The 22,527-nt window shown below is 45.6% G+C and overlaps 1 protein-coding gene across 1 annotated transcript in view; it reads left to right on the top strand.

Moving 5' to 3' along the window:
* LOC130306975 (oocyte zinc finger protein XlCOF7.1-like) overlaps positions 1-22,527 on the top strand; it is a 308,614-nt gene that overhangs the window by 179,678 nt on the left and 106,409 nt on the right. The window contains 1 exon segment of the mRNA XM_056552153.1: positions 10,656-10,770. Coding sequence (XP_056408128.1) covers positions 10,656-10,770 — 115 coding nt within the window.

Raw genomic sequence — 22,527 nt, 5'->3', positions numbered from 1 at the left:
AGCCAATCTGCCCACCACAAAAAACAAGTGAGAGAGAAACGCCTGGCAATACTTCAGGAGCTCGCTGACCTGCACAGGTGTAATTAGGCAGCTTTCTCCCAAGCTACTGCAACCCACATTTCTACACTCACTCAATCTTTACATTCACTGGATCTCTTCAAATTTGATCTGGCGCTTCGGCACCTTCGATTAAATTCCTACTGGCTTGCTAATAAGCCTGGCAAAGCGCTAGCCAGACAAGTCAAGGTTCAGGAGGCTAAACATAGGATTGCTTACCTTGATTTACCTGATGGGTCTAAAGCCTTGGATCCACAAAATATTGCTAATGCCTTTGCTTCCTATTACTTCTCTCTATATAACCTTTCCTCTTCTGGTTCCCCTAACCTGCCTACCCCCCCCCCCCCCCGCCTCTATCTCTGATTTTCTTTCCTCCGTCTCTCTTCCTACTTTATCTCCTGCTGCGGTTGCCTCCCTCTCTGCCCCCTTTTCTTTGGAGGAGGTTCTCAGCGCGATCTGGGCATTGAAAAATGCCAAATCCCCCGGATCAGATGGTTTCGTTAAAGACTTCTACAAAATACACGCTCCCCTGCTTGCAACCCACCTTAATGCGCTCTTTAACCATATTGCTTCCACCGGTACTGTCCCACCGGAGATGCTAGAAGCTGTCCTTGTCACCCTCCCAAAACCGGGCAAACCCCCTACTACACCCTCAAATTTCCGCCCAATATCCCTCCTTAATACGGATATCAAACTGTACGCTAAACTTTGGGCCAACCGCATTGCTGACATTTTACCCACCCTAGTACATGGGGACCAGGTGGGCTTTGTTAAGGGCCGTCAGTCCGCTGATGGCACCCGGCGGGTTTTAAACGTTATTGCGGCGGCACAATGTGGTCGGACACCTTCTCTGCTCCTCTCGTTGGATGCGGAGAAGGCGTTCGACCGGGTGCATTGGGGCTTTTTACGCGGCATCTTGCATAAATTCGGCTTTCCCCCTCCCGTCATACTAGCTGTGATGTCTCTGTACGTCTGGAGTAGTATCTCAACCATTTCTCATTAGGAATGGTACGAGGGCTGCCCCCTATCCCCCCTGTAATTCACCCTCATTATGAAACCCTTTGCTGAAAGAATTAGAAGCACTTCTACGGTCCAGGGGATTCTGGTTGGTGGGCTCGAGCATAAACTTAGCCAGTTTGCTGACGACGTCCTTATCACGCTGTCTTTACTCCCTACCTCATGTTCTTACTATCATCAACCTCTTCAGCTCTGCTAGCCTATATAAACTTAACCTCTCTAAATCCATCATCCTTCCTCTACACCTCTCCTCTTCTGATACCCACACTATTTCCACCCGTTACCCCTTTCAATGGGCTCCCTCTCACATTACCTATCTGGGAATCCACCTCACCCTCACCGACTGCCTTGGTGTCCGCTAATGTCACTAAACTGTGTTCACAACTTTCTACTGATATTACGAGATATTTTAAATTCCCCCTAACCTGGGAGGGATGCATTGCTGTGGTGAAGATGTTCCTACTCCCTGGTATAATATATCTGTTTCGCAACTTACCTGTTAAATTCCCTTCAGCTGTTATTAAACGCCTCCAGTCGCAGCTGATGAGATTTTTCTGGCACGGTAGAAGAGCGAGATTTTCGGCTAAATTATTATACTTGCCCACCAATCTGGGGGGTCTGGGATGCCCTGACCTACTAAATTATTATAGAGCTGCCCACCTTATGGGTCTTCAACAATGGTGGGGTTCGGAGTCGGACACTAGATGGTTAGATATGGAAACACGCATTGCGGAGGTTCCTTCATTACAGCAACTCCTTTGGAAGGTGGCTATTACTAGATCTCCTGCTGTCACGTTTAGTCCTTCTATATCTTCCTGTCAGGATGTCTGGCTGTTTGTTCTGTCCTCTGGTCTTCTTTCTCTGATCTCCTTTTCTAAGACCCCTCTCTCTGTACTCTCCCTTCTACTCCCCCGTGTGTCCATTACTGAGTGGATCGATAAGGGTGTTTCTTTCCTGGGGGATATCTGTGCAGTCGGGATTCTTCTCTCATTTGACGTCATTCGGGCTAAGTATCCCATACCTGCCCGAGACTTTTATAAATTTCTACAGTTACGCCACCTCCTCTCTTACCATACATGGCTTGCAGATGAAGGGGATGCGTTATATACCTCATATTTCAACAATCATAGGGACCCTAGAGGAGGGGTGTCAGCAGCCTATCGCTCCCTACAACGCACCTTACCTTATGGCCCGTTTCCCTTCCAGTCATCATGGGAGGCGGATTTCGGCATTTCGATTAGTACTGATCAATGGTCCTCTCTATATACTTTACCATATCAACTATCCAAGTGTTCCAACCATGTAGAATCCTCACGTAAGATGCTATATCGATGGTATTATACCCCTGGCCGTTTGTCTCGTATGTACCCTACTGTTAACCAATTATGCTGGCGATGTGGAATGCATAAGGGGACATACTTCCACATCTGGTGGTCCTGTCCTGCTCTCACTTTGTTTTGGAAAAGGGTCTTTGATGTTCTTTCACTTTCCATTACCAATTCAACCAGGCATGGCATTGATCTCTCTTAATCTTCGTGATCTACCTGAGGACTCTCGCACTATAGCCTTCCATATGTTCACTTCTGCACCAATCCTCATAGCCACATTATGGCAATCTACTGATGTCCCGGACTTCTCACTACTACTGGCAAAAGTAGACTGCTTCTGCTCCATGGAAAGGCTGGTGGCTGCCCGTATGGGAAAGGAACTGCAATTCATTCAACGATGGGACAAGTGGGTGCAATCCGGACTCAGTACATCTAATTTGGGTTTTATTCTATTTTTTACGTGTCTACTCGGACACCCTCTACTGCCCGTTGCATGTGTTTATGGCTGTGGCTCTTATTGAGCTTTCTTTTTATATTACATCCATTTCCTTTGCCTTAGAATTGATTGTTCGAACCATATATGCTTAGGGTGTACTGTTGATTTTGTTCTTTCCCATCCCTTTTCCCTGCCCCCTCTCCTGTTTAATATTATTTGTATTGTCTTTCTTGCATACTGTGTACTTATGCTTTTCTTACTCCAATAAAAAGAAGTTTGAATAAAATAAATAAATAAATAAACAAACAATATAAAATGGGATAATATCCTCAAAAAGAACAATACTGACACTAAATGGGAGACTTTTAGGAATATCTTAAATAAGAAATAAAAGAAAACCAATATGGATGAATAAAAACGTTTAGGGGCAATAAATGACAAAAATAAAGCATTTAAACTACTAAAAGAGGACGGCAGTGAAGAAGCATTAAAAAGCTATAGAGAAAAATGTAAAATATGTAAAAAAAATAATAAACAAACATAAAAGTCGCAAAAGCAGAGACAGACTCATTGCCAAAGAGTAAAAACTAACCCCCAAAATGTTCTTTAACTAAATAAATAGCAAAAAGGTTAAATAAATTAATGAAAGTGTAGGCCCTTTAAAAAATTATGAGGAAGAGATTATAGAAGGGGATCAGGAAAAAGGTGAGCTTAAAGGGGTACTCCGCTGCTCAGCGTTTGGAACAAACTGTTGCGAACGCTGGAGCTGGCAGCGCGTGACATCATAGCCCTGCCCCCTCAATGCAAGTCTATGGGAGGGGGCGTGACAGCCGTCAGGCTCCTTGCCATAGCCTTGCATTGAGGGGGAGGGGCTATGACATCACAAGCTTCCAGCGCCGGCTCCAGTGTTCGGAACAGTTTGTTCCAAACGCTGAGCAAAGGAGTACTCCTTTAAACACGTGGCTTGTCTAATGTAACCTTGACTTAAAGGGGTACTCCGGAGATTTTTTTTTTTTTTTTTTTTTTTAAATCAACTGGTGCCAGAAAGTTAAACAGATTTGCAAATTACTTCTATAAAAAAAATCTTAATCCATCCAGTACTAGCAGCTGTATGCTACAGAAGAAATTCTGTTCTTTTTAATTTCTTTTTTTGTCTTGTCCACAGTGCTCTCTACTGACACCTCTGTCAATGTCAGGAACTGTCCAGAGCAGCATAGGTTTGCTATGAGGATTTTCTCCTGCTCTGGACAGTTCCTGATACTGGCATCAGGTGTCAGCAGAGAGCACTGTGGACAAGACAAAAACATTCAAAGAGAAAAGAATTTCCTCTGTTGTATACAGCTGCTAAAAAGTACAGGAAGGGTAAAGATTTTTTTAATAGACGTCATTTACAAATCTGTTTAACTTTCTGGCAACAGTTCGGTGGAAAACTTTTTTTAATTTTTTTTCAATGGAGTACCCCTTTAAATATATTCAGTACCTAGTATTATATATTGAAAAATTACACATTTTATCAATTAGCCTCTTAAACCCATGTGCTGTGGCCTATTGGCCTGGGAGCTGTATGACAAATGAATGTAAGTAATGATTGGAAAACCAGGGGTCATGTGATGGATACAAGGTATTCTGGGCTACCCTGACGTCATATCACTGCCCCCTCCTCTCATTTAGATGCCAAGCCTGACAATGTTTATAAGCTCTGTGAGCTGATGGCACCCAAAGTTCGGAAAGAAATTGGGTCACCGGGGCTCGGCTCTCCCTCACCTCTAGTCATCAGCTACAATGGTAAATAAGGGGATAAAGTGGAGATCTTTGGGGGCATTTATCATTGTAGGTGTAAGTGAAGCATTTATCATTGTAGGTGTAAGTGAAGCATTTATCATTGTAGGTGTAAGTGAAGCATTTATCATTGTAGGTGTAAGTGAAGCATTTATCATTGTAGGTGTAAGTGAAGCATTTATCATTATAGGTGTAAGTGAAGCATTTATCATTATAGGTGTTAGTGAAGCATTTTTCTACACTTTTTTTGTGTGCTGGTAATGTGTAGGAGCATCAGATTTATTAAATGGTCGCAGAGCATTTGATACATTTTGTGCAGGTCACATTTTCTGAAATTTCTCTCTTCACATACACCAAAAAGAAAGCTAAGCCTGGGCTGGTGTAGTTTAGAGAGTTTTCAGTGGCTTTGCGCCTTTTCACAAAAAGGCGCAGTTCATAAAACCCATTTCATGTGTATTACCAAAATCAGTGGATTACAACTCAAAATCAGCAAACGTGTAACCCAAAAGGCGCAAATAAACCTTGCTTGCGCTTTTTTATTTTATTTTTTAGACTCAAAAAACAGTCTAAAGATAATGATACATGTCGGCCTATGTCTTCATATTAAGCCACCACTGGATGGATGGAGATATATATATATATGAGAGAGAGAGAGAGAGAGAGAGAGAGAGAGAGAGAGAGAGAGAGAGAGAGAGAGAGATAGTGAAATAACAGAATCACCGAGGACTATGATCCAGGACCTGTGAGAAATATCACTAATATAGACATATACTAAGGGGGACTGATAATTAAAGGGGGATTCCGGCGGCTACCTCTTATTGCTATGTATACTGGGGCTGTTATAATACAGAATAAACTCCTATACTTACCTCCCTCACTCCCCTTTGTTCTGAAATCGCCCGCTCACTGCACAGCACTTCATTGTGTCACATCATTGGAGCGAACTATCCTGGAGGGACACAGGGGGATAAGGAAGAACCTAGAAATACTGGTGATAATGTGATCAGCGCCTCCTACTGCACATAGGTGAAACTACAGGACCCTGGAAACCATAAAGGCCTTATAGAATTCATGTTATCATCATGTGAGGGGGCGGGGCGCAGAGTTCATCTCCTTCTCATCTCTGTACTGTGTACACATACAGCTCAGCTACATGCACATTACACATATACAGCTCTACTGTGTACACATACAGCTCAGCTACATGTACATTACACATATACAGCTCTACTGTGTACACATACAGCTCAGCTACATGTACATTACACATATACAGCACTACTGTGTACACATACAGCTCAGCTACATGTACATTACACATATACAGCTCTACTGTGTACACATACAGCTCAGCTACATGTACATTACACATATACAGCTCTACTGTGTACACATACAGCTCAGCTACATGTACATTACACATATACAGCTCTACTGTGTACACATACAGCTCAGCTACATGCACATTACACATATACAGCTCTACTGTGTACACATACAGCTCAGCTACATGTACATTACACATATACAGCTCTACTGTGTACACATACAGCTCAGCTACATGCACATTACACATATACAGCTCTACTGTGTACACATACAGCTCAGCTACATGCACATTACACATATACAGCTCTACTGTGTACACATACAGCTCAGCTACATGTACATTACACATATACAGCTCTACTGTGTACACATACAGCTCAGCTACATGCACATTACACATATACAGCACTACTGTGTACACATACAGCTCAGCTACATGTACATTACACATATACAGCACTACTGTGTACACATACAGCTCAGCTACATGTACATTACACATATACAGCTCTACTGTGTACACATACAGCTCAGCTACATTACACATATACAGCTCTACTGTGTACACATACAGCTCAGCTACATGTACATTACACATATACAGCTCTACTGTGTACACATACAGCTCAGCTACATGCACATTACACATATACAGCTCTACTGTGTACACATACAGCTCAGCTACATGTACATTACATATATACAGCTCTACTGTGTACACATACAGCTCAGCTACATGCACATTACACACAGCTCTGCTGTGTACACATACAGCTCAGCTACATGTACATTACACATATACAGCTCTACTGTGTACACATACAGCTCAGCTACATGTACATTACACATATACAGCTCTACTGTGTACACATACAGCTCAGCTACATGCACATTACACATATACAGCTCTACTGTGTACACATACAGCTCAGCTACATGTACATTACACATATACAGCTCTACTGTGTACACATACAGCTCAACTACATGTACATTACACATATACAGCTCTACTGTGTACACATACAGCTCAGCTACATGCACATTACACATATACAGCTCTACTGTGTACACATACAGCTCAGCTACATGCACATTACACATATACAGCTCTACTGTGTACACATACAGCTCAGCTACATGTACATTACACATATACAGCTCTACTGTGTACACATACAGCTCAGCTACATGCACATTACACATATACAGCTCTACTGTGTACACATACAGCTCAGCTACATGTACATTACACATATACAGCTCTACTGTGTACACATATACAGCTCAGCTACATGCACATTACACATATACAGCTCTACTGTGTACACATACAGCTCAGCTACATGTACATTACATATATACAGCTCTACTGTGTACACATACAGCTCAGCTACATGTACATTACACATATACAGCTCTACTGTGTACATATACAGCTCAACTACATGTACATTACACATATACAGCTCTACTGTGTACACATACAGCTCAGCTACATGCACATTACACATATACAGCTCTACTGTGTACACATACAGCTCAGCTACATGCACATTACACATATACAGCTCTACTGTGTACACATACAGCTCAGCTACATGTACATTACACATATACAGCTCTACTGTGTACACATACAGCTCAGCTACATGCACATTACACATATACAGCTCTACTGTGTACACATACAGCTCAGCTACATGTACATTACACATATACAGCTCTACTGTGTACACATATACAGCTCAGCTACATGCACATTACACATATACACCTCTACTGTGTACACATACAGCTCAGCTACATGCACATTACACACAGCTCTGCTGCAGACATATATAACACACACATACACAGCTCTGCACCACGCACATCACACACACACAGCTCTGCTGCATACACATAACTTCAGCTCATCCAGCAGCGATCACAACCAGCACAGCAGAGTCCTGCATACACTGAGCAGATGAGCCTAGAGCAGCAGCCCCTGATCATGTGACTCCTTCTCCTCCATGTGACTGATCACATGACGGTGACATCATCGCAGGTCCTGTAAGCACACGGCTCCCGTACAGTCTGCAGGTGGAGGTATATACGGTTGTGGTGACATCAGGAGCGCTGGGGGAGGGGACATTACTATTAACCCCTTCAGATCCACAAGGTTTTATGACTTAAGGAAGAAGATCACAAGATCCAGAACTTTCTGTGTATTTGTCTCTTTCTCTGTTGTTGTTTCTATTAGCAGCCGCCATTTCTCATCGTCTCCTCTTCTTCCCTTCAGGTTTCTCCAATCCAGGATCCTCTGCTGATATCTTCTATATAAGATAATTCTCCTGGATGACCCATCAACCATGGAGAGAGACAGGAACAAGATGGCCGACAGGATCATAATCTGGTGATGACTGGAGAGGTGACACTGCTGGGAATGCTGGGACATTATACAGTAATGGAGGGGTCTGGTGATGACTGGAGAGGTGACACTGCTGGGAATGCTGGGACATTATACAGTAATGTAGGGGTCTGGTGCTGACTGGAGAGGTGACACTGCTGGGACATTATACAGTAATGGAGGGGTCTGGTGATGACTGGAGAGGTGACACTGCTGGGAATGCTGGGACATTATACAGTAATGGAGGGGTCTGGTGATGACTGGAGAGGTGACACTGCTGGGAATGCTGGGACATTATACAGTAATGGAGGGGTCTGGTGATGACTGGAGAGGTTACACTGCTGGGACATTATACAGTAATGGAGGGGTCTGGTGATGACTGGAGAGGTGACACTGCTGGGGCATTATACAGTAATGGAGGAGTCTGGTGATGACTGGAGAGGTGACACTGCTGGGAATGCTGGGACATTATACAGTAATGGAGGGGTCTGGTGATGACTGGAGAGGTGACACTGCTGGGACATTATACAGTAATGAAGGGGTCTGGTGATGACTGGAGAGGTGACACTGCTGGGACATTATACAGTAATGGAGGGGTCTGGTGATGACTGGAGAGGTGACACTGCTGGGACATTATACAGTAATGGAGGGGTCTGGTGATGACTGGAGAGGTTACACTGCTGGGACATTATACAGTAATGGAGGGGTCTGGTGATGACTGGAGAGGTGACACTGCTGGGGCATTATACAGTAATGGAGGAGTCTGGTGATGACTGGAGAGGTGACACTGCTGGGAATGCTGGGACATTATACAGTAATGGAGGGGTCTGGTGATGACTGGAGAGGTGACACTGCTGGGACATTATACAGTAATGAAGGGGTCTGGTGATGACTGGAGAGGTGACACTGCTGGGACATTATACAGTAATGGAGGGGTCTGGTGATGACTGGAGAGGTGACGCTGCTGGGACATTATACAGTAATGGAGGGGTCTGGTGATGACTGGAGAGGTGACTCTGCTGGGACATTATACAGTAATGGAGGGGTCTGGTAATGACTGGAGATGTGACACTGCTGGGAATGCTGGGACATTATACAGTAATGGAGGGGTCTGGTGATGACTGGAGAGGTGACACTGCTGAGAATGCTGGGACATTATACAGTAATGGAGGGGTCTGGTGCTGCCTGGAGAGGTGACACTGCTGGGACATTATACAGTAATGGAGGGGTCTGGTGTTGACTGGAGAGGTGACACTGCTGGGAATGCTGGGACATTATACAGTAATGGAGGGGTCTGGTGATGACTGGAGAGGTGACACTGCTGGGACATTATACAGTAATGGAGGTGTCTGGTGATGACTGGAGAGGTGACACTGCTGGGAATGCTGGGACATTATACAGTAATGGAGGGGTCTGGTAATGACTGGGGAGGTGACACTGCTGGGACATTATACAGTAATGGAGGGGTCTGGTGATGACTGGAGAGGTGACACTGCTGGGACATTATACAGTAATGGAGGGGTCTGGTGATGACTGGAGAGGTGACACTGCTGGGAATGCTGCGACATTATACAGTAATGGAGGGGTCTGGTGATGACTGGAGAGGTGACACTGCTGGGACATTATACAGTAATGGAGGGGTCTGGTGATGACTGGAGAGGTGACCCTGCTGGGAATGCTGGGACATTATACAGTAATGGAGGGGTCTGGTGATGACTGGAGAGGTGACACTGCTGGGACATTATACAGTAATGGAGGGGTCTGGTGATGACTGGAGAGGTGACACTGCTGGGATATTATACAGTAATGGAGGGGTCTGGTGATGACTGGAGAGGTGACACTGCTGGGACATTATACAGTAATGGAGGGGTCTGGTGATGACTGGAGAGGTGACACTGCTGGGACATTATACAGTAATGGAGAGGTCTGGTGATGACTGGAGAGGTGACACTGCTGGGACATTATACAGTAATGGAGGGTCTGGTGATGACTGGAGAAGTGACACTGCTGGGACATTATACAGTAATGGAGGGGTCTGGTGATGACTGGAGAGGTGACACTGCTGGGAATGCTGGGACATTATACAGTAATGGAGGTGTCTGGTGATGACTGGAGAGGTGACACTGCTGGGAATGCTGGGACATTATACAGTAATGGAGGGGTCTGGTGATGACTGGAGAGGTGACACTGCTGGGACATTATACAGTAATGGAGGGGTCTGGTGATGACTGGAGAGGTGACACTGCTGGGAATGCTGGGACATTATACAGTAACACCACTGGAGGGGTCTGGTGATGACTGTATCATTGTTTGTCAGGTTCCTATAAGGTGTCAGGACGTGGCGGTCTATTTCTCCATGGAGGAGTGGGAGTATGTAGAAGGACACAAGGATCAGGTCATGATGGAGGATCAGCAGCCCCTCACATCACCAGGTAATAGACATGACTATATACACACGTCCTCTCATTATTTGTATGTAAAGAATGAATTCAGTCTCTGTATGTGTTCCCTACAGTCAGATCCAGTAAGAGAACAGCACCAGAGAAACGTCCCCGTCCACTTGATGAGCAGTACATTCCTACTGAGGAAGATCTGAATTATATTAATGCTACAGACATAAAGGAAGAAGAAGAGACAGATGTGAGCAGTGATGAGCAGTATAAGGAGGATATTCCTACAGGAAAAGATCGGATCTCTATTAATGCTACAGACATAAAGGAAGAAGAAGAAGAGACAGATGTGAGCGGTGATGAGCAGTATAAGAAGGACATTCCTACAGGAAAAGATCGGATCTATATTAATACTATAGACATAAAGGAAGAAGAAGAGACAGATGTGAGCAGTGATGGGCAGTATAAGGATGACATTACTACAGGGAAAGATCAGATCTATATTAATACTATAGACATAAAGGAAAAAGAAGAGACAGATGTGAGCAGTGATGAGCAGTATAAGGAGGACATTCCTACAGGTAACCTCTCAGGTGAGTAGTAACCACTAAATGTAGAGAACAATTACAAATTCTACTTAGTCACCGGCTGCAGTAATTTTGTGTAGAATTATTTAATCTCTGTCCTGTCTCTTTTCTTCTGTATTTTCCCCCATTTAACCAAAACATTAACTTAATGGATGATCATGTGACCCGGTTATAGGAGATAACACACATTGTGCATTTATAATATTGATGTAGAATATAGTTGGGATATGGACATGAAATATACCTGCTGGATGGAAGGACTGCTGCATATGTCTCCACCATCCCAGTGGGACATTCCTGATGATGAGGTGATGTCCACCATCTTGGCTTGATGCTGTAAAGTATTTCACTGTGACTGTGCTCAGCGCCAAGCCAGGATGTTTATTACATATATTAGTAACTAGCAGGGGCACTGGGGGGGGGGAGGGGCTGGCTGCACCTACCTGATAGATTTATACTAGAAGGTAATTGTAAGTGTGCATATAGTGTGAGTGTGCATATAGTGTGAGTGTATGTATTTTTATACATATTTTCCAATTTCAACTTGTAGAAACCTGAATGCCTATTGAACAGCAAATAGTCATCAGGGTCGTAAGAAACCTGTTGAGAAATAAAGATACAAATTATGTGGGAAAGATTTAAAGAGATACTCTGATTCTGGACATTTTGTTCAGAATGCTAGGAACTGGAGGCCGTGATAGTGACATCACAGCCAAGACCCCTCCTGATGTCACACCACTCCCCTCCATTCAATTATATGGGAGGGGGCTTGTCAGACACCACGTCCCATTCCGTAGATATGAATGGAAGGGGAGTGGTGTGATGTCACGAATTCTGCCGCAGGAAGTCAAGGTTTTCTTAGAACACTGGGTGCTGCAGGAGATCGCAGGGGGCCCAGCAGTGGGACTCCTGCGATCAAACATCTTTACCCCTATCATTTGGATAGGGGATAAGATGTCTAGCAGCGGAGTACTGCTTTAAGAAAAATCCAATGTGAAGCCTCCAGGGTCCCATTATCCTCCAGTTCTGTCATATTCCAGAACTGCAACCTACCTGGAGGGGCCAGAAGTACAAGGTTTTCAGTGCTCAGAGACAAGGCCAAGGGGAAGAACCCGACCACCACTGAACAAGACACAAGACTGGGCCACAACGTATCTGAAAACAGCTTCACTTCGACTCAACACCAGCAGGGTGGAAGTGGGCACTGTTATCGGCTGGTGTTATCACAGATCACAGATGAGCTACTTTGAACTTTTTGGGTCAATCACAGATGAGCTACTTTGAACTTTTTGGGTCAATTATGGATTCAAAATCAACTCTCAAAGCTACGGCCAATTTTCAGAAGACACTTTCTTCAAACAGTGGTTATAGGAAACGGATGGTGCAGCTCACAATTAAATATACAATGTTAAAGGGGTACTCCGCTGTAAATATCTTATGACCTATCCTTTGGATAGGGGATAAGATGTTAGATTGCGGGGGTCCTGCCACTGGGGACCCCAGCAATCTCCGGGCCGGCAGCGGTGGTGTCGGTATCACGTAAGCTTGCAGCTTCTGCATTCGTGATGTCACGCCCCATCTAATCATGTTTATAGGATGGGGCGTGATGGCTAGTACATAACCGTCACACCTTCTCGCGTAGATGTTAAAGGAGGGGACGTGGTGGCCGCCATCGTCAGTCATCAGCCACAGAGTTTGCTCTGTGCCCCCGAATGACGGGTGCCACAGCAGAGTTTGCGGGGGTCTCAAGTGGTGGGACCCCCGTGATCTAACATCTTAACCCCTGTCCCTTGGATAGGGGATCAAATGTTTACAGCAGAGTACCCCTTTAATTAAAGCAACACCTATACCTATAGGTGTGAATTTAGACCAAAAAAAAAAAAGACAAAAGAACGATAGTCAGACTCTTTTCCTGCAGAAACGGAAGTAGTAGTGGAGGAAGATCTGGAGTATGAGTTCAGGACCAGCAGTTTCAGAAGAGACACATGGAAGGAGTTGGGTATCCGGAGAGTAGGAGAAAGACGGAGCTTGTAGGATCGCAAATGCGTCCAGAAACTGGGGAGCACCTTCATGCGGATTTTCAAAAAGAAAAGCCAGACCTTGTCACCGGGAGGGAACTGAGGAGGCAGTCTTCACCTAGTCTCCACATTCCTCTTCATATGGAAACAGTCTGTGAAAGAGAATCCTTTGTCAACCTCCAGATGTTGAGAAAGTATAAATGAGGAATAAGCAGATGGTACCTCAGAGGATGCAGGCAAGAGAAGAGGAGCATGGGGGTGAAGTCTGTACATTATAAAGAATGGAGAAGAGCCTGTAGATTCTCCGGAATGGCTGTAGGAAAATGATGCCCAAGGCAGAAGCCGGACCTAGTCATGATATTGTGCAGAGACAAAGTGATGGAAATAATTCTCTAATTCTTACTCGCTCAACTTGCCCATTTGACTGAAGATGGTTACCAGAGGCGAAATCCAACTTGACTTCAAGTAGCCCACAGAGAGCTTTCTGAAATCTGGAAGTGAACTGTACTTCGCAACTGGATTCAATGTACAGATGTAGACCAAGTGGACGGAGGACGTGTTCTATAAACAGACAGACCAATCGACTAGCAGAAGGCCGTCCAGGAAGGGGAACAAAATGTGCCATTATCCAAAATCTGTCTACCACTACTCAGATTACAGAACAGCCAGTAGAGGAAGGAAGATCCGTAATGAAGTCCATCACTGTGTCCTGCCACACAACTTTAGGAATGGGTAAAGGCAGTAACAACCTAGCAGGCTTGGTTCGGGAGGCTTTATTACGAGCACAGGAGGTGCAGGCCGACACAAACTCTCGGACATCCTTAGGCATGGTAGGCCACCAGTAATGACGGGACAGCAAGTCAAGTGTCTTACGCACCCCAGGGTGACCAGCATACTTTGAGCAATGTCCCCAAGTAAGAATTTGCTTCCCCTTGGTAGGCGAAACAAAGATCTTCCCTGGAGGAATGTCTTTCACCCTGACTGGGGCCACAGAAATCAGACGAGACAGATAGATGTGTTGAGGTTCTTCAATCTGGTCTACTCGGTATAAGGAGTGGGAAAGTGTTACTGCCTTCACATTCTTATCCTCTGGGCGGACATGCAGGAGAAATTTGAACCTGACAAAGAGAAGGTCCTATCAGGCCTGACGAGGGTTTAGTCACTGTGCAGACTGTAGATACGTCAGGTTGTAATGGTCAGTGTATATCACCACAGGATGCAGAGCCCCCTCCAGGAGGTCTCTTCATTCCTCCAAGGCCTTCTTGATAGCAAGCAGCTCTCTATCGCCTTTCTGCAGATGAATACATGAGATAACCTCCCTTTAGAGTTCTTCTGCAACAGGACGGCACCTGCTCCAATAGAAGAAGCGTCATCTTCAAGAAAGAACTGTTTGGAAGTGTCTAGATGATGGAGCACTGGAGAGGAAGCAAAGCAGTCCTTGAGATGATAGAAATCTGACTCTGCTTCAGGGGTCCACTTCTTCACATCCGTCACTTTCTTCGTCAGAGCAGAAATAGGAGCTTTGAGGAAAGAGACGTTTGGGACGAACTGTCTATAGAAATTGGCAAACCCCGGAACCTTTGAATGGCACAGAGCCCCTGTGGGCACGGGGCACGGACCTTGTTGGAGTCCATTTGCAGCCAGAACAGGAGACAATGTATCCCAAGAAGAGTAAAGAGGACTGCTCAAAGACACACTTTTCTATCTTAGCGTACAATTCATTCTCCTATAACCGCCATAAGACAAGGCGCACTTGCTTTCGGTCGGGGGAGTAGATGAGAATATCATCCAGATACACCACTAAACAGGTGTGCAACAAGTCCCGGAAGTTGTCATTCACAAAATACTGATTTCATTCTTGAGAATACTGCAGGATCGTTGCACAAGTGTTGAAAGCCTTCCTCCACTCATCACCAGCACGGATGTGGATCAGGTTATATGATCCTTGTCTATCCAACTTGGTGAATACCTAGACACTTTGGATACGGTCAAACAATTTAGATTCCAGACGCAGAGGGTACTTGTTCTTGACCATGATCTTGTTAAGACCACGATAATCTATGCAGGAACGCAGTGACCCATATTTACGGCCACAAAGAAGAAGCCGGCTCCCGCCAGTGAAATAGACTTCCGGATAAATCTCCTCTCAAGGTTTTTCTTCATATACTCAGCCATAGCCTGTGTCTCCGGCAAAGATAATGGACAAACCCTTCCACGAGGTGGAGAAATCCCGGGTAGAAGATCAATTGGGCAATCATAGGAGTGATGAGGTGGTAAAGTCTCAGCCTTCTTCTTACAAAAAACATCCGCATATGTCACCTTTTGCAGGGACAGGTCAGACCGGTTCAAAGGCACCAGATGAGGTGATGCATCTCAGAAAAGCAGGTAGTAAGGCACTAAGGCCCCCACTGGAGAATTTCCCCGGTATTACAATCCAGGACTGGAGAATATTGTTTTAACAATGGCAATCCTAAAAGCACAGGATCTGTGGAGTCTGGCATTTTCCTCAGAATGTAGTACCCGACTTTTAGCTTGACCGGAGCTGTGACATACTGGATAGACTTGGGTAGGAGTTACTATTTACAATAGTTGCCACCAGATGGAACAAGCTTGCTTGCAGAGAATGGTGTAATCAAATAGTTTCTAGTCAAACACAGGAGAAGCTGACCAGGAGCAGAAGGGTCAGGCAGAGACGTAGTCAGGAACAGCAGCTTGGTAAGAAAACTGGTACATGGGAAGACAACAGAAGACACCTTCGCTTGCAGTAAACTACAATATTGCTTATACAAGGAAAGGAGGGTGGATAGCCCTTAAATAGATGATGCAGGTCAGTCACCCTTGGTCTGGGGCTCCATGTAAAATCTCACCTCGTGGAGATTGAATGATCATGGGAATGATGAGAAATCAGCCCAGAACTATAGGGGAGGATCTGAAATCCTTCAGTGTCTACATGGTCCCCCTGCTCAAGAAAACATACTTAAAGACCCATCTGAAGTCTGACCATGAACATACAAGTGAATTAGAGGAGAGCTGGGTGAAAATGTTGTGGTGACATGAAACCAAAATTATGCTTTGGGGATTTTTTTCTGCTAAGGGGACAGGATAACTTTACAACATCAAAGTAACAATGGATGGAGTCATGTACCGTCAAATCTTAAGTGCGAACTTCCTTCCCTCAGCCAGGGCATTAAGAATGGGTCGTGGATGAGTATTCCAGCATGAAATGCCAAAGGTCAGCCACGAAACCTTAAAGGGGTACTGCAGCGAAGAGTAACTTATCCTCTATCTGCAGGATAGGCCCATTCTACAGAGTCGAAGGCCTTCGCCGTGTCAAGCGAGGCCAAGGCCCAATCCTCATCCAACGTCCCCCCAATTTGAACTGCGACCTGTACCCTCCAGATATCCTCCGAGGTAGACTTACCAGGCATGAAGCCAGTTTGGTCCCCATGAATAATGGATAAAATTACCTTGTTTAACTTATTAGCTAGTATTTTAGTAAGGATTTTATAGTCTACATTAACCAAAGAAATGGGCCTATAAGAGCCGCATTCCAGAGGGTCTTTATCGGGTTTTAAAAGGACAACTATAGTGGTGTCATAGAGGGAATCGGGGAGGCAGCCCATCTCAAAAGCAGCGTCATACATACATTTCAAAGGGGAGAGAAGCAGAGTAGCATAGCGAGAGTAAACCTCCACAGGCAGGCCGTCAGGGCCAGGGGCCTTCCCACACTGCATATCCCCCAAGGCATCGGATATTTCCTCCACAGTGATAGGAGAGTCTAGCAGGGAGACTGAGTCAGAGGACAGCACCGGGAACTGAATAGTATTCAAATAGGCGGTTAACTCCGCAAGGGAGTACCGCAACTGGGAGGCATAAAGTGAGGAGTAAAAATGGGCAAAGCGTTGAGCAATCTGCACATTGTCCACTAGCACCTGGCCTGAGGCAGAAGCAATCCTAAGGATTGGAGGGGCAGCTTGGTTCTGTTTGACCAGGTGCGCCAATAACTTACTGGACTGATTACCATGTTCAAAATAGAATTGTTTGGAAAAAAATAATTTGCTGTTCATTAAGATGAAGCATGTACTGACAACCAGTGGTGAGCCAGGCATGCTTATTGGCCTCTGTAGGGTCTGCCAGATATGCAGCCCCAGGGCAGAACAGGTGTGCGTCAACTCCATCTCCCTAAGCGTTGTCTCTCTTTTGATATAGGAAATGGAGGATTTCAAACAGCCCCGCAGGTAGGCCTTAAGCATCTCCCATAGCACTGCTGCCTTGCCCGTGGGTTGGTTAAGCTGTAAAAATGTCTGGAGCTGGTCGGGTATCCTATCCTGAGGGCCAATCAGTTGCAACCAGAAGGGATGCACCTTCCACCTCCGAACATAGGTCTCCTGGGACAGTGATTTCTCCACCAACAAAGGAGAGTGATCGGAGATATCACGAGTCTCAAGAGAAATATGCTTCACCAATGCATAGAAAAGAGGATTACAACACGCTAAATCAATATGTGAAAGGGAGTTACTCCCAATGGAAAAACATGAAAATTGCCTGAGACGAGGAAATGTACATCTGAAAATATCAAGCCAACCCACCTCTGACAGGAAGGAGTAGAGGAGGGAGCCGGAGACAGTGGGGGTGACACATGAAGGCGAGCCATCATGAGGTCGGGAGCTAGGTTATAATCACCCAGGCATACCACCCGAGCGTAAGGAAATCCCATGGCAAATGTGACCGCCAGATGTAGCCCCTCCAATGTGGCCGGAGGGGGACTATAAATTCCTAATAAAACAAAGGGAGTATTGTTAATGAAAGCATGCACAAATACATAACGACCCAAAGAATCCACCCTCAACTGATCCACCTCCCACCGTAACGACCTGTGGACCAACAGGGAGACCCCTCTAGAATAGGTAGAGTGACAAGAGTGGGCAGCCCATTGAATCCACGCTTTAATAAGCACCCTCAAGTTATCCGGAATCAAATGGGTCTCTTGAAGACACACTGCAGGTTATGTCTACGAATGTGAGAAAAGACCAACACCCTCTTTTTAACTGAACCCATCCCCCTAGTATTCCAGGACAAAAATCTAATATCAGCCATGACTAGGAAAAAACAAGGAGTACACAGGGGCAGAAATACTCATCATGAATGCAGCAGAGCATAAGGTAAGCAGCAGCAAAGCGTCCCGGTCAAGTCCACCAACATATAAAGTCCAGGGCATGAGGGTGTGCGTAACTCTGGAACAGGAAAAAAATAAACACAACCAACCGCTAGAACAGTCAAGTCGGGAACAAAGTGGTATCACGGCTCTAGGCCTTACGGGGGAGCCCGTGCAATGTCCGAAGACGTGGAACCCAGTACGGCCACTCACAGGAGAACAGGCCAGGATCAGTCCGGGGGAGCCGAACATAAGGGCTACGATGAAAAGGGAGGGGGGGTGGGGGGAGAGGGGAGGGGGGGGGGGAAGGGGAGAGGGGATCAAGGAGGAGGGAAAGTACTCATCAGATCCAGGCGATCAGAAGTCCACAGGGGAGCCACGTTGGCGGCGCACCCAGTCAGTCGCCTCCCCAGGGTCCGTGAAGAATAAAGCATGATCACCATCCACAATACGCAGCCTGGCAGGATAGGCCATAGAATAAGCAATTCCAAGATCCCGCAGTCGTCTCTTCACTTCTACAAAGGTAGCTCTCCGTCGTTGCAGGTCAGCAGAGAAGTCAGGAAAGATGGATATCTTGGCGTTATCATAAGCAAGGTCAGGGGTCCTCCGCGCCAGCCGCAAAACCAGATCACGATCATTACAGTTCAGGATACGAGCTAGCAAAGACTGCGGTGGTACCCCAGGAGGGGGCGGTTTAGCAGGAACACGGTGTGCTCTTTTAACAGTAAAGGCAATAGAGAATGATGCATCAGTGAAAGAGTCCTTCAGCCACTTCTCCACAAACGCTCCAGGAGTGGAGCCCTCAGACCTCGCAAGCATGCCAATGATACGTATACTATTTCTGCGCAGTCTATTCTCCAAATCATCCGCTTTTTGTCTGCACAGCTCCAGCTGAGAAGTCAGGTCAGTCATGGAGGCACGGATAGGTGCCAAAGTATCCTCCACAGTAGATATTCGCCCCTCTGCATGTGTAACTCTCTCTCTCAGGGCCTGCATATCCTGCCTCAGGAGCCCCACATAAATTTTCACCCCCTCCAGCTTTCCAGTAAGGGAGGTCTGACAAGAGGCTATGGCTGCCAGCAGCTGCGCCGAGACCTCCCGCAGTGTGAGCTCAGGGGCCGACTCTCCTACCTCTTTAGCTGCAGGGCTGCGAGGGGAGGACCCCGCCTGGTGTCTGGACGAGGAGTTCGAGGCCTGGGCGCCATCTTGAGGCCCGTCCCGGGCAAACTCCCGGAGCTTCTCAGCAGCCGCGCTGCCCTTTTTGCAGGACAGATCCAGCTTGGGAGGCATCCCCGATGCTTGAGAGTGGGTCCGGACCATAATGTGGGCCAGGATCGGGTCAGGATTCTAAGAAGCACGGGCGCTAGAGCTGGAGCTACAGGTCGGTGCGACCGTTCATGTCCGGCGCTAAGCCACGCCCCCTCTATTCCCCTAATGTTATTATTATTTTCTACTTACCAGGTTAATACCTGGGTTTTCATATGACCGTTGGTGGAATAAGCTGGAGCATTACGTTTTTTTATTTTTTCCTTTCTCCCGTTGCGGCCAGGTGGGTTAATGCAGGGGAGATGCAACAGCGGCCGGATCGCGGATCTCATGGTCCTGCCTTCCGGTCTCAGGCACGATAGTCTTCAGGCTGCAGCGTCACTAGGCCGGATGACTCTATGGTACAGCGTCACTCCCGGTGAAGTCGGAGTCCTCTGGGGGTCACTTCTGGCCACGTGTATGGCATCTGATGTCACACCCGGCCGTAGAAGAGGCAGGGATTTCGAAATCCCAGTATAAAGGAGACCGGAGGATGGCAGCGGGTGCTTACTCTGATGGAGTTTTGAAACTGCTGTCGCTACCGCTGCTGTTACTGCTGCTGTTGCCGCTGCCACTTCCACTGTCTCTACTGTTATAGCTGCCTATACCTCACCACAAGGACTACTGTGAGTACTTCTTGCTGCTTCTCCCTTGCTACAGTTATTTATTGTGTGGGTCTCAAGCCTCTGTGACCGTTCCCTTCAAGGTGCCATCTGTCACAGCCTGACATCCTTACTGCTGCTACAGTTGCCTTTTCTACTATATCTACACTGGTCAAGACCCCTGAGGTTGAACCGTTAGTAATGAGGGCCTATAGGGTTTTCTGTACCCTGGCCTATCTTCAGAACTACTGTCTGATCCTTTCCTCTCTTTATTTTTTAGAGAGAAAAGAATACTCCTTTGGTTTCCGTGAAAACAAAATCTAAGGCTAAGAAATGTTTAATTTGTAATAAGGAGCCTCAGGTGTCTTCAAAAAAGCCTTTATGTAAAAAATGTGTTGCCAATATGGTCTCTGAAGAGACTCCTGACCTTTAGGAAAGATATAAGAATGATGATTCATTCTGAAATACAAGCTGCTTAATCCTCTTCTTCTATTCAGGTGGTCCTGTCTATATCCATTAAAGTCCCCAAAAAAAGTCTAAGGCTGCATTCACATCTCATTTTGTACATACGGGTGCCGGATCCGGCTGGGTGAGGGGCAAACTGGGCGATCCCGTACCCCAGCCGGATCAGCCCGTGACTCCATTTACTTTAATGAGCCGACCGGAGTCAAACGGTGACTCCAGTCAGCTCAGTTTTGACCCGTATGCGGTTTTAGACCGGACCTAAAACCGTAGTATACGTAGTGACTTTCTAGCTGATGCATTTGCAGAATCTGTCAGGTTATCTTCCCGCACTGCTGTTCTGTCCAATATTTCTAGAAGGGTGTTATGGTTAAAATCCTGGACAGGTGATGTTACCTCCAAAAACAATTGGCCTCCCTTCCGTTCCATGGACAATTTGTTTTTGGACTGGATTTAGATAGTATCCTGGCGAAGGCCTCTGACAAGAAAAGAGCTTTTCCCAAAGAGAAAATGACACCTTTTTGTCTCTTTTCTCAAACTAATCAGTCCTTTAGAGGGGGAAAGGGTAAGACAGGCTGTTGGTCTTACAGCAAAGGAGGTAGAGGAAGAGGCTTCTTGTTTAACCCCAACCAGTCCAACACTGGTGGAGGTAAACAATTACGCCATTCCGGTAGGGGTGAGACTGTCATCCTTCGCCCCCATTTGGGAATCAGCGATTCCCAACCCTTGGATAGTCAACATAATTCAGGAGAGTTACCAGATAGAATTTTTCTCTCCCCCAAGATTTTTGGTAACCAACCAATCCCCAGGTCCCCTAGCTTTAATCCTCCAGAAGTCACTTTCTTTCTCTAGTCAAGATGCCAAATGGGAAATTCAGAACTATCATCAATCTAAAAACCCTTGAACAAACTAGTAACCTACAGAAAGTTGAAGATGGAAACAGTAATGGCAGCCATTCATCTAATAAAAAGCAGGGCAGTCATGGCCACATTAGACCTCAGGGACGCTTACTACCACCTATCTGTTCACAAAGACTCCCAATCTTTTCTAAGATACGCCGTTCAGAGCCACATTCAATTTGTTTGTCTGCCCTTCAGGCTCTCCTCGGCCCCCCTAACTCAATACCGTAGACCAAAAACTAAAAAAGTTTTAGGAGTCAGAATTTTTTTTGTACCAACCTGAGGAATAAACATAAGACATCAACAACTGCTCAATGAATGGCGTGAAACAGCCCAACCCCTCATCCCCCCCCCCCACAAACATATTTTTTGTATATTTTATATTAATATGAATTGTATTGTTACAAAGTAAAATTGAACCCACAAACAAGCCCTAATATATCTCTATAGATGCAAAAATATAATGTTATGGCTCTAAGAAAAAGATGAGGGAAAAAAAACAAATGTTGGTCGGTGAGGGGTTAATACTCAAAAATTAATGTTTTTTTTCCTCTGCAGATTCTTGTACCAGGAGATCAGAGGAGAATCTTATATCTTCAGATTATAAAGCAGATGATGATATCACACAAGATACATATGAAGAACATTCCATTATCCCAGATACACCCTCAGCCCTTCACAGCCAAGATCTGTCATCTCATCCTGTTATACAGGTCCCATCATTCATCCTTATATACAGTTCTCATTCAGCACAGGATGTTGGGCAACATA

This window comes from Hyla sarda, chromosome 1, assembly GCF_029499605.1.
Source record: "Hyla sarda isolate aHylSar1 chromosome 1, aHylSar1.hap1, whole genome shotgun sequence".
Taxonomy (NCBI): Eukaryota; Metazoa; Chordata; class Amphibia; order Anura; family Hylidae; genus Hyla; species Hyla sarda.
The sequence above is the reverse complement of the archived record's forward strand: the minus strand, read 5'-3'. Positions and strand labels throughout refer to the sequence as shown.